This window comes from Triticum dicoccoides, chromosome 4B (assembly GCF_002162155.2).
Source record: "Triticum dicoccoides isolate Atlit2015 ecotype Zavitan chromosome 4B, WEW_v2.0, whole genome shotgun sequence".
NCBI classification, from domain to species: domain Eukaryota; kingdom Viridiplantae; phylum Streptophyta; class Magnoliopsida; order Poales; family Poaceae; genus Triticum; species Triticum dicoccoides.
The window spans coordinates 640,457,088-640,470,434 of record NC_041387.1 but is presented as its reverse complement, the minus strand read 5'-3'; the positions used below and the strand labels follow the sequence as shown (position 1 = coordinate 640,470,434).

The 13,347-nt window shown below is 48.2% G+C and overlaps 1 protein-coding gene across 1 annotated transcript; it reads right to left on the bottom strand.

Annotated features, from left to right (window-relative positions):
- Positions 1–3,196: 3,196 nt before the first annotated feature.
- On the bottom strand, positions 3,197–4,963 carry LOC119294133 (UPF0481 protein At3g47200-like). Its single transcript, XM_037572382.1, has 2 exons — positions 4,301–4,963; positions 3,197–4,155 (listed from the first exon to the last, which is right to left on the bottom strand). Exons 1-2 carry the CDS (start codon positions 4,925–4,927, stop codon positions 3,433–3,435), a joined length of 1,350 nt encoding a protein of 449 aa, XP_037428279.1. The 5' UTR covers positions 4,928–4,963; the 3' UTR covers positions 3,197–3,432.
- Positions 4,964–13,347: the final 8,384 nt, after the last annotated feature.

Sequence of the window (13,347 nt, the reverse complement as noted above, 5' to 3'; positions counted from 1 at the left end):
TGCAAAATTGATGCGACGACGGACGGGCAGAAGCGATCGCTGCTTTATTAGTAGGTAGGTATTTAGGTATTTATTAATAGGTAAAGATAAAGAGGTAAAGATAAAGATAAAGATTTTTCTGGCTCAATCTGTCACGTCTCTTTTAAAAGCTAGGCAATTTTTTTTTTCTTTCTGGCTCATTCTCTCACGTCACGCCTCTTTTAAAGGCTAGAGCAAAATTCCAAAAAACAAGTTGATTCTTCGGCCGGTCATTTTGGCTAAGGAAACACACATGCACGTACAGATTAATTGTTGATAGTTTGGAATTGCTTATCGTGCTTGCCGCGCAATACATACAGACTAATTCACTGTCAAAAATATGATCCACAAGTTGGTCCTGATTTCCTTTCTCAATTTGTCACGTATCTCTCTCTCTTTTATAGCTCCGCTAATCTCTTATGTTTCTCTTTTTTTCTTCCCAATGAATCTTTTTTTTTTTGAACTGCTTCCTGATGAATCTCTCACGCTTCTTTTTTAATGCGAGAGCAAAACCCGAATTTTTTTCTTTCAGGCTTAATCTCTCATGCCTGTTTTAAAAGCTAGAGCAAAACTACATAAAAAAGTTGGATTCATTGGTCGGTCGTTTTGGTCAAGAAAACACACATGCACGTACAGACTAATTTGAAACAGGTTGATTTAATCGCGAGTTGATTTAATGTACACATATATAAGAGAGAAGCAAGCTCCTGGATCAATCTGTGCGCAAGCCAGATGGAGTCGCCGGCAGGATCTCCGTGGTTTGACCTCTTCCTCTCTCACGTACTCTGCCTCTAATCTCCCTCATTGCTATGCCCACGATCTTTTTATCACGTGCATCTGCTAACGAGCTGGCAATATCAATAAGTGGTCAATCATAATCTCTTTCTGCGGCGTGATCGAGCGACAAGTGGTAGATGTTTTCCTCTATCCAAATGTACTTTGATGATTTGATCAGGGATGATTCCGGTGGCACAATCCACCAAGCAAAGGCAAGATTCATTTTCTTTCTTTTCCTAATTTGCCGAGGTTAACTCAATGAATGGTGATTCATGTTGTGCGATTAAGCATGGAGCAGTGGGCGTGCTTCCTATTCCCACGGAGGTGCCGCACTAATGCTCTTGCAAAGCCTTTTTCCTATCCTTCTTCCGACTGGAGACATACTCCTTGGCTCCTTCTATCCAATATCTGCTAGGGCATAACACTAATTTTGAGGTTACCTAACTGGCTTCGTGTACAGCCGCTGAAAGTAATAACTTTTTATCTGAACTCTTCGGATTCCATTACTATCGTTCCAAATTTCCAATCAGTGTTTGCTGGATCCTATTCAATTGACATAGCCTACCTCAGGTTATTACGTTGTACTGATTTTTTTGTGTCAGGGTGTTAGTTTCCTTTCTTGCAGTTATGTCGTTTTCTCAAGCTTGCGTTGATTTTTCTATTCGCTTCTTGACAAAATATTCCCACTGAAGCAAAGTTTTTGTTCTATCAGGGATGCAGGATGAATTTGTTGGAGAAATTTATGCAACAGTCTTGAATTCCATGATGTTGCACTGATCATATGCTTGAGCCCACTGATTAGAAGTGATGAAATTGTTAGAGGAAGAGATCTTTGTGAGAAGTTACATGATGTGAGCATCAAGTGTGAGACGGCAAGGGAATGTGTATCGTGTGCACTATTAAAATGTATTGGCTGCAGGCTTAGTTACAAAAATAAGAGGCAGATTTCAGAAGGGCTTTAGTATGTATATGTGCTTCAAGATTTCAGAGGTTGGTGTCAATATTCATTTTCTTTCCGTCTGTCCAAAATAAAAAGACGAGTGGCTAAAGAAGAACAATGGCTGCACACAAGGGCTAAAACTGTACGTGTTTGCAAGTGGCCAATTGGGCAACATGAGGTTTTCCTCAACGAGAGAACCAACCTGGAGTGGATCAAAGGTCTATGCCAAGTAGCACACGACATGAAGTTCGCATACAGAAATATAGGTTGTTTGATTATATTATCAAGTGAAACTTCATTATTTTACTTCCCTACAGGTTATATTTCTGTCCGTGCATTTGGTAACAGCTTTAGAATCTACAAATTAAATACGGATTTTCTTTTTGTGCCTTTAACACCTGAAAAATCGCAAACGTATTTGTCTTGATTATTGTCATATAACAGCCCATATGTTGGGTTATTTCATAATAGATTTTGCAGTGTCGTCGTGCAATCAGGTTTTGCAAGCTCTTTTGTTGGCTTACCTTTTTGATGTCAAAACAAGGAGCATCAAAGTGTAATCCATGGCCAGTTGTAATCTGCGACATCTTTTCTAAGTTAAATGGTTTGTTTGGTTGCATCTACTCTGCAGCTTATGTTTTGACTTTTTAAATACTCATTTAATTTGTGTTTAATCCCATACTGTGTGTTATGCCCGTAGCTGGTGTTCTGCCCATTGTTTAGATCACTTCGTCATTTTTCTTTACAAATGTATCATTCTTAGCCGTTTCATCTTTAAAAAGGTTCGGCCGTCAGTTTTAATGAAATACCTTTCTCAGCGCATTGACTCTAGTTGGCAGTAGCAGTGAAAAACGCTGTAAATGTGTGTAAGGATGTAGTGCCAGAACTGGTGGGAAACGACAAGTCAACCACACATTAGGCTTAGACCACGATTATAAATAAAATAGCACCTGCATATAGTGAAACAATCCGGAATCAATTTAGTGCTTTCCCTGAAAATATAATAGCACGCAGTTGTATCAACTTTAAATTTTGTTATCTCCTCCTTGGCTTCAGTTGATATGCACGGGAGGGAAGTCTGAAGTGGATGTTGTATTAGTTCTTTGACTAATACTTAAATGCGTTTTTGAAACATTTCACATGCTATCCGATGACCTAAATACTTCAATAGTTTTAATACATTTTTGAAACATTTCACATGTATATTCTTCTGTTTTGTAGATTAAGCAGAATTCCAACAGCATTAGTGCGTGACAATTTTCAATACATTGATTTAGGGCCATTTTAGGAACACGTGATTTTCTGCTAGAGTTGTCGGATTACAAAACAAGAGTAGACAGCTTTTCTGATTTTTCCTATTGATCGAATTAGCAACTTATTCTCATGTAAAAGCAATACTACTAACAGGAATCCACTCATTTTCTACTTGGATACAAAGTTTCCTTTATAATTCATATTCTTACAGTTATTCATACAAACAGGTGCCTTTCCATATTTTCACTCTCAGTTTTTTTTTTCTGATGCTAGCCCGTGCAGCTGCACGGGTTGGCGACTAGTACTAATAATTTTCAGCTTGCACTGGGACCACTTATGGTACAAATCACGTATGCCCCTTTGGCCCTTTTTGTTATCCTTACACCATAAGTGATTTATTAACCCGATAACCAAATCACGTACGTATGCCCCTTTGGCGGGGTTTAGCCGTCCCGATAGAACTGCCGCATGGTGTAGACGGTCTGCAGGACGGTCATGAGGAGGAGGAAGGCGGCGGCTAAGAGGGACATAAACGCCCACGGGCTCCCGAAGTAGGTCCTTTTGAGGTTAGTGAACCACATTTCCCACGGCAGACTGGAGTAGCCGTTGAGCTCCCGCAGCAGGGCGCTGAGCGCGCCGTCCGGATCGAGCACCACGTCCCTCGCAAGGCTGTGGAACAGCATGGCCACGGCCTCTTCGCTGCCAAGGGAATTCCGGATGATCCCCTTTGAGGTCAGCAGCGCCACGTCCTTGGGCGATTGGATGATGCAGTCCACGAAGAAGACGTAGGCCATGATGGCGCTCCCGGTGGCGGATCCGGTGCCGACGTGCAGCCGCTCGAACGCCACCATGTTGAAGAGAGTGTACTCGGTGGAGTCGTCCACTGGCAACTTGGGCATGCTGAGGACGCCGCGCCTGAAACGGATGTTGTGTAGACTGCTCGAATTGCTCGTTTTGAACCGGATCCCAGCTTGGTAGAGCTCCACTGCCGACCGGATGGTGTCGTCGGAGTCGAACTCCGGCACTCTGAACCTCTGGTACTCACCGAAGAGCATGCTCCAGCGAAAGACATCGAGTGGGTGGAGCCCTAGGCGACCTACAGGAGTTGGTGGCCGTGAAAATGGGGCCAAAAACCTTACCACCATTCGGTTGATAAAGTCGTCGCCCTGCTGGCCGTTGATCATGCATGTAATGTACTCCAGTAAGCATTAATTCAAATCTCCCAATAACTGAGGTAGCAGGGGCAAATTTTCAAATGAAGAAGTAAAGTGGGGCAAAAGATTCAATTTCTCAGGAGCAGGGGTTACGTACCGGAGGACTTTCCCTCTGAACCCCAATGAGCTTGTGGAGCAGGAGCAGCGGCAGCTGGTTCTCGAGCATCAGCATGTCTCGCCTGATAGAGGGGATGTGGTACAGTATCCCGTGGCTGCAGAAGATTGGGTCGTCGCTGCTGAAGATTGGGTCGTTGGGTGCGTAGTCGTTGTGGTGGTCGAAGCCGGCGGCCGCACGCCTCATCACCTCTAGCAGGAAGCACCCGTCGAGGATCATCATCTCCAGGAACCGCTCCCTGCTGCCGGGGCCCCGACCAGCGGCCCACTCATCGCCGAGGTCCATGTAGGCGTGCTCCAGCTCTTCCGCGACGTCCTCGACGGCAGCGACGAATTCGTCAAACGACCGCCCCGAGCGCCGGAGAAGGCGCCCCAGCGCCCGGCGCTTGTGCTCCTCCATGGGCAGCAGGTGAGGTTCGCCGTGGTGGAAGGGGCCTAGCGACACCAGCTGCGGCTGGTACGCCCGGAGGTTCTTGTTCTTGATGCTCGCCGGCACGCGGTAGATGCAATGACGCTCCCACCGCCCCAGCTCCAACACCACGTCGCCTTCCCCGAGCGTCTTCTCCAGGTCTACGGCCCACTTCCTGTTGCTGCCGCCGGCCGCTGTCATTCTGACCGATCGATGTACAATATGATTGCTATAGGATCTACTAGCATGTATGTTGATCCATCGCTAGCTAGCTATATGTACCCTGCACACACCCAAAAAAAAAGCTATATGTACATAGCTTGTCCGAGGAAATGGATGGTGGAGTGCATTTATTTGAGGTTACTTGGTTATCGGAAAAAAGAATTGCGTGTAGATGTGTACAAAAAGCTGGTCATCACTCATCAGCTCACGCATGGCATATTCTTGTCTCGTTGTTTCACTCCGCACGGCACATGGTAAAACGACACCAACACAAAGGTTCCTCGCTTTCGCAACGGAGACGGCCTAAGAGCATCCTCATATCTTTTTTTTTCTTTTTTTTCTTTTTTTGAGGATTGAGCATCCTCATATCTGACCCTCGGAACATCCACCGACAGCGGCTAGTTCATCTTTATCTTTATTTTTGTCTTACCTAATAATAATGGAAGAAGGCTTTCATAGTTCTTCGTAAGTCATCATTTTACCCCGTCGTCCCGAGCCCGAAACGTTTTTTTCCTCTTTTTTACAACATACCCCACGATTCGCACGGCTCCCAATCCACCCCCACTCCTCCCCTCGTTTGTCTGAAAAAAACTTCTCCCCTCGCTCAACTATCGACCGTGACGCCATTGTTGCTCCCCACCAATCTCGCCGCACCGACAGGCCCCTCCTTCCTTCCTCCCGCTGCACCCAGGTTCCCCACCTCTAGCAGCCATGGCCACCACATGGTGCCACGTAGGGAACACGGCCAAATCGCTGCTTGCACACCCCAGGCCGTCGCCCACCCCACACCCCCAGGAGGATGCCGGAGCAGGGCAGTGGCACTGGTCCATGCGACAAGGGACCTCGATCCGCCACCCAATCAAGACTAGCCTCGACTAGATGCCATCCACGCCGCCTGGAGCACTTCTCACTAGTAGAAAACAGGGCATCAGTCCCGGTTCCAGAGGACCTTTAGTCCCGGTTCTGGAACCGGGACTAAAGGGTCAACACTAAAGCCCAAAACCTTTAGTCCCGGTTTGCTTAAGAACCGGGACAGAGGGGGCTCCACGTGGTCGATGCGGGGCGCCGAGGCAGGAGGACCTTTAGTCCCGGTTGGTAACACCAACCGGGACCAAAAGGCAGCTGGGGTTTTTGTTTCTTATAAAGGGGGGTTCAGGAGTTTTGGAGGGTTAATTTAGGGGTTTGATCATATTGTGTTAGCTAGCTAATACAGAGAAGTGACCTCTCTTTCTCCGTGCTTGGTCGATGTCGTGGTACTAAGTCTGACAGTAAGAATAGGGGGTACGTATGAGGAGGCGAGGCCCTAGCTACGGCGAGGTTGTACACACGAGTTTACGAGTTCGGGCCCCTCTCGGAGGAGGTAAAAGCCCTACGTCTCGGTGCCCTGAGGCGGTCGACTGGAATATAGATGTGTTATACAAGGGGTGCAAACCCTTGTCCCAGAGGAGGGGGGTGGCTTATATAGAGTGCGCCAGGACCCCATCCCACCTCCGTTACAGGGGTTCAATGTACATAAAGATAGGGTGTTACTGATAACGCCACCTATAAAGTGTATTTAATGATCTTTAAGACTACGGAGTGAACGTCTGACCGTTGTTATCCTGAGTGACTCTGGGTCTTCTGTACTCCGAGTGGTTTCTTGTATGGTCGAATGGCTTCGTCTTGGTCGAGTAAAATTGGAGGGGGGGTATCCGAGTGAGATGACTGGTCAAGTGGATTGCACTTGATGGCTTCAGTTGATACTCCCTGCTGTACTTTGAATGTCTTTGCTTCTAGGGCAGTGACCTTGTGTGGGGCACATAGGTGAGGCCTATGACCCTACCCTAGGTCTATGGCATCGTCATTAGCCCCCGAATGGATTGAGGTCTGAGTGGAAAGAAGGTTGAAGTTGAACCTGCCTTGATTCTTATGCTTCACAAGTATTCATACTGGATTTGACGCCAATGCTGAAACTTCGGCTTCATTTCAGTTGCCTTGATCGATTCAGAGGTTGTCGAGTGAACTTATGCTGGCACTCGTCGAGTGTTGTTATGATGCGAAATCTTTGGCGTGATTGGTTACTGCAGATCCCGGATCTCACGGGATTCAAAAATTTGGGGTAGCGCGCGAGGCAGAGCGCGCCGTAGTAAGCGGGACGGATAGACAGGGGCGCCTCGATTTCTGTGCCAACTTTTTCGCCATGTACCCGGTGTGCGACTGTTGCGGGATTTGACAAGATTGCTCGAGCCCACGCGTTAGCCACTCGGAAGTATGCCCTTAAAAGGCGTCGGGGCCGAGGCGTCTGCACTGTGCGCTCCCATTCCCCTTCTTCCTTCTCTGCCTCTCCACCGCATCTTCCTCCGCCCTCGACGCCGCCGCTCCGCCAGTGCGTAGCCCTCCACCATGGTGAAGGATAAGACGAAGGCGCTAGAGCATGCAAAAAAGGAGACGGGGACGCCCCCGGGTTGGATTCAGGGAGATTGGATCTGATCTACGCTCCGGCCAAAGGACCTGGAAGAGCTGGCTGCCACTAGTTTGATCGCCGCCGGGGCCACGAGGTTGCCGGAGGGGGATACAGAGCCTCAACCATGGTCGGGTGAGTGTGTCCTTCTTGCTACCCATGTCGACCGTGGCTTCTCCCTTCCTCCGCATCCTTTTTTCCAGGGCTTTCTGAACTTTTTCAGTGCTCAGCTTCACCACCTCTCTCCCAATACCATCATGTATCTTGTTGCGTTTGTGTCCATGTGTGAGAACTTCCTGGGTTGCCGACCGCACTAGGGTCTCTTGAAACATATTTTAACAATCCGCTCCCAAACCATGAAGAAGGTGAATCCGAGTGACGAGAGGATGCACGTGATCCATATGTGCGGGGGCCTAGGGTTCCAGATGAGGAAGAGGAGCACTTTTCCTACCATGACACTTTCCGAGTCAGTCAGGGGCTGGCAGTCGACCTGGTTCTACTGCCAGGATATTGCGACCCCCGGTTAGTCGAGCAGTCTTCCCCATTTTTTCCTAGATCGTGCCCAGCAGCCTTCTTCACTGACCGCGACCACAGCGGAGAAAGTAGAGACGGACATGTTGGTCGAGAGGGTAGTCTAGTTGGTCCGTCAGGGTGTAACTGGCATGGATTTGTTGGAGGTGTTTCTGAGTCGACGCATCCAGCCGCTCCAAGCTCGTGACCACTCGATGTGGATGTACTCGGGAGCCAATGACACCGCTCGGGTTCACCCAGAGGAGGTTACGGATGAGACGGTGGCCCTGTGGCTGAAGAGCATTACCGGTAACAAGGATAACCCCAGGGGAGCCAGGAGAGTCGATCCATTCGACACTGACAACCAGCCGGACAAGGTCTGATCCTTACTACTGAGTGTACTTCAATCTGTCTTGTAACTGTTTCTGAATCCGACTGATGTTTGATTAACTCCTTGCCTTGCAGGTTTACACTGAGATGTATTCTATGCCAAATGGGGAACAATCCCAGGAGCAAGTCCAGGAGGGAGCGCATAGCGCCGAAGAAAGTGGTGAGTGGCAGTCCCCAGATGACGACGATGAGGAGGAGAGTGACGAGTCGGACGATGAAGAGGAGGAAGTCGACTCACCACCTCGCACCGAGCGCCGATCCAAGCAGTTCCATGATCCAGCGGGTGGGCGTGGCAAGACTGCGGCTCCGAGTACGCAAGCGCATAAGCGCACTCGGACTTTGACTCCGGAGCCGTCAGAGAAGGTTGCCAAGCAGCCCAAGGTTGCCCCATCAAAGTCTCGGAAGACCTTGCCCAAGATCAAGATGGACGTTCTCGGTGCTTCTGCGTGAGTGTTCTGCCTTTCTGTGTTCCATTATTAGCTCGTACTCCTGCTCTGACCGAGTGGATCGTGAACCTTCCAGTGCTGCAACTTCCGGGACCTCCATGGAAATTGACAAGGCTCTGGGTGATGAGGAGACTGATGACGTGGCTACTTCCAAAGCTGGTACACTCTTGCCATCTTAAATTTGTTTTGTCAACTAGATTATCTATCGATTGTGCCCTTATGGTTGCCTTTTGTTGCAGCTTCGCGGGACGTCATTGAGCTTCCAGACGATGAGGAAGAAGCGCCACCGAAAGACACGAGAAGGAGGGGCAGGGCTTTGATACGTCTCCAACGTATCTACTTTTCCAAACACGTTTGCCCTTGTTTTGCCTCTGAAAGACACGAGAAGGAGGGGCAGGGCTTTGATACGTCTCCAATGAAACTAACCCGGACTGACGCTGTTTTCAGTAGAACTGCCATGGTGTTGTTTATTGTGCAGAAAACAAAAGTTCTCGGAATGACCTGAAAATCCACGGAGATAACTTTTGGAAAATATAAAAAATACTAGCAAAAGATGAAGGCGAGGGGACCCACACCCTCTCCACGATGGTGGGGGGCGCGCCCCCTCCCCCTAGGCGCACCCCCTATCTCTTGGGCCCCCTGATGCTCCACCGACCTCAACTCCAACTCCATATATTCCGTTTCGCAGAGAAAAAAATCAGAGAGGAAGTTTCATCGCGTTTTACGATACGGAGCCACCGCCAAGCCCTAATCTCTCTCGATAGGGCTGATCTGGAGTCCGCTCGGGGCTACGGGGAGGGGGATTCGTTGTCGTCATCATCATCAACCATCCTCCATCACCAATTTCATGATGCTCACCGCCGTGCGTGAGTAATTCCATCGTAGGCTTACTGGACGGTGATGGGTTGGATGAGATTTACCATGTAATCAAGTTAGTTTTGTTAGGGTTTGATCCCTTGTATCCACTATGTTCTGAGATTAATGTTGCTATGACTTTGCTATGCTTAATGCTTGTCACTAGGGCCCGAGTCCCATGATTTCATATCTGAACCTATTATGTTTTCATGAATATATGTGAGTTCTTGATCCTATCTTGCAAGTCTATAGTCACCTATTATGTGTTATGATCCGACAACCCCAAAGTGACAATAATCGGGTTACTTCTCGATGATGACCGTAGTTTGAGGAGTTCATGTATTCACTAAGTGCTAATGCTTTGGTCCGGTTCTCTATTGAAAGGAGGCCTTAATATCCCTTAGTTTCCATTAGGACCCCGCTACCACGGGAGGGTAGGACAAAAGATGTCATGCAAGTTCTTTTCCATAAGCATGTATGACTATATTCGGAATACATGTCTACATTACATTCATGAACTGGAGCTAGTTCTATGTCACCCTATGTTATAACAATTACATGAGGAATCGCATCTGACATAATTATCCATCACTGATCCAATGCCTACGAGCTTTTCACATATTGTGCTTCGCTTATTTACTTTTTCGTTGCTATTGTTACAATCACTACAATACTGTTATCTTTACTTTTACCACTGTTACCATTACTATCATACTACTTGCTACTAAATACTTTGCTGCAGATACTAAGTTATCCAGGTGTGGTTGAATTGACAACTCAACTGCTAATACTTAAGAATATTCTTTGGCTCCCCTTGTGTCGAATCAATAAAGTTGGGTTGAATACTCTACCCTTGAAGGCTGTTGCGATCCCCTATACTTGTGGGTTATCAGGCTTCAAGCATGAGGACGACTGCAGGCCAGGGGACTCAGTCGACATCCGCACCAGAGATAGTGGTCCAGAGATCCAGAGATCCGGCTCGGGCCAATGTTTCTTTTGTCAATCCACTGTCGACTGAACATCCCTCAATGTCGACTGCTGAAGTCTCCGCTTCGCGTGCACAACTCCATGCTTCAGATCATGTGATCGCGCCGACTATATTGCCGTCATCACTCTTTGCTGCATACCACACTCCAGACGACCCGCCGAGTGCCGCCAGGGAAGCCCTTCTCCAGGCAAACCTTGTGATGGAGCAGATGAATATGGTGCACGAGGCCAGTCAGGTTGCCTACAATGCCAATACCGTTCTGCAGGTCAATGTCAAGGTTATTTGGTTTCCGACTGGTCTCTCGATTAATGGTAGTTGCAACTGCTGCTTCATTGTTCGTAAGATGTCCCTGGATGAGCGTTTTGGAACCTTTATGTGCATCTATCATGGGTCTACATTTCGCATCCAATCACCCAGTGGGTGTTTTGACTTACTGTTGAATAATACTTCCACTAGAGTCGACAATGTTGAGTCGAGTGTTTTTCTGAACCAGTGGGGGCACAATGAGTGCACCCACTGGGTATAGTCCCCGAGACCGCCGTCGGGTGTTTGATGCGGCGGGGGTCTTTTTCGAATGTTACTTCATTATTCTTTCACTCGGTTGAATAGCTCGATCCGAGTGGAATCCAGACCAGTGGGGGCACGCTGAGTGCACCCACTGGGTGCAGTCCCCGAGACTACGATCGACTGCTGGTAGTCGGCTGGGGTCTGAGAACCCCTCTTTCTTTTTCTTTTCTTTTTTTTTGCATGCTCATGCTGGGCAGACCATGCAAAGTGAAAAACCGGACCATTGGGGGCACGCCAAGTGCACCCACTGGGTGTAGTCCCCGAGACTACTGTTGAATGTTTGATTCGGCGGTAGTCTTAGAGCAATTGTCATTGTGATTGACTTTTGTTCCTGTCGACTGACATATCTTAGTTGGCGACCACATAGATCTTGTGATCTTGGAGCTCAATTTGCTGAACTGGAGAAGAAGCAGATCAGCCTCAACTTCGATCTGGAGTTGTCCAAAAAAAATCTCAAGAAGGCCCAGGAAGAAGCAGCTACTATGGGAGGCAATAATTCGTCGATTGTCCACCTTATGACTCTCTTTTTTTTAGACTCTTGAACTGAGTGACTCCACTCGAACAGATGTGCATAGTGAAAACCGCCAACTACAAGCTCGCCTGAAGAATTTTATTTCTTTAGAGAAAATGAAGCAGGCTCTGGAGAAGAAGGACCAAGACCTTGCCGCGGCTCAGAAGGAGGCGCGAGAGAAAACGGCACTTGCCGATAAGCAGTTGGCCTCATTCAACAAGTTGGACGAGGAGAACTCCAAGTTGAAGACTGTCGTTACTGAAGCCAACCAGGAGGTCACAAGGCTAAAGAAGGACAAGGAAAACTTGATTGACGAGGTTGGAAGTCTCAAGGCCAAGAAGGATGAACTGGAGGCTTATCTGGGACAACTCACTGAGAAGCTGGTCTTGAAGCTTGAAGGTATTTCCTTTTGTCCGACTGATTTGTCGATGTCGAATGACACGTCTTGTTAAACTGTCGACTCACCGCTATTCCAACCATGCAGAACTTTTTCAAGACTTTGAAGCAGAGACTGGGTAGGTCGAGACAGGTCTTGACCCCATAAACTCTCCTGTCAAAGATGACGTTGCGATGAGCGTGCTGCGATTAGAGACTCGTCTGGACAGTGCTGTGGATTATCTCGCTCGTCTGAAGGTGGTAATGTCGCGGATCGACGCTGAACTCTGGCCTCAAGCGGAACTCCCAAAAGATCTCGAGTCTTTGATGACTCGACTGAACCAAATCCCTGGTCGAGTGCAGGAGTGGAAGAAGTCGTCTGCTCGCTGTGGCGCCGATGTTGCTCTATCGTTGGTCCGAGTCCACTGCAAGGATTTCAAAGAAGACAAGCTGGCGGCTCTCAAGGTTGCCAACACTAAGAAGCTCAACTTCCAGTCCTTCATGGACACCTTCCTTGACCTAGCCACTCGTATCGCAGATAGCATCGACCTTGACAGCTTCATTGAGCCAGCAAGTCCACCTCCTGCCGAGTGAACAAACATTATGCTCCACCTTTATTTTCCGAGTGGATTTGTAATGTTAAACTCTTTCAGGCCTGATGCCTGAGTACTTCTGCCCGTTGCGGTTCTGTACTTTTGCGGGATTTATCTGAATTTGGTTTTCTTTGAATACGATGGCTTTGCCTTTATCGCTTTTGAATGTCTTTCGATTCCGAGTGAAACTTGACCTTTTCACCTTTCATCGAGTGGTTCTGACGATGTGTTCAGTCGACACCTCGTCGTCCTTGCATATCGAGATGGAACGTACATTGTACTTGTGACACAGTTATGACGTTGTGTTCAGTCGACACCTCGACGCCCTTGTGGATCGAGATGGAGCGTACGTTGTACTTGTGACGCAGCTCTGACGTTATGTTAAGTCGACACCTTGTCATCCTTGCGGATCGAGATGGAGCATAAGTTGTACTTGTGACGCAGCTCTGACATTGCATTCAGTCGACACCTCATCGTCCTTGCGGATCGAGATGGAGCGTACATTGTAGTTGTGACGTAGCTCATAGGATCTTTGTGACTTAGGCGAGTACGGGGTCGCAGCTAAGCTCCCGAGTGGGAGGATCGCTCTCCACTCGGAGTGTTTTTAACTTAAGCGAGTACGGGGTCGCGGCTAAGCCCCCGAGTGGGAGGGTTGCTCTCCACTCGGAGTGTTTTTAACTTAGGCGAGTACGGGGTCGCGGCTAAGCCCCCCGAGTGGGAGGGT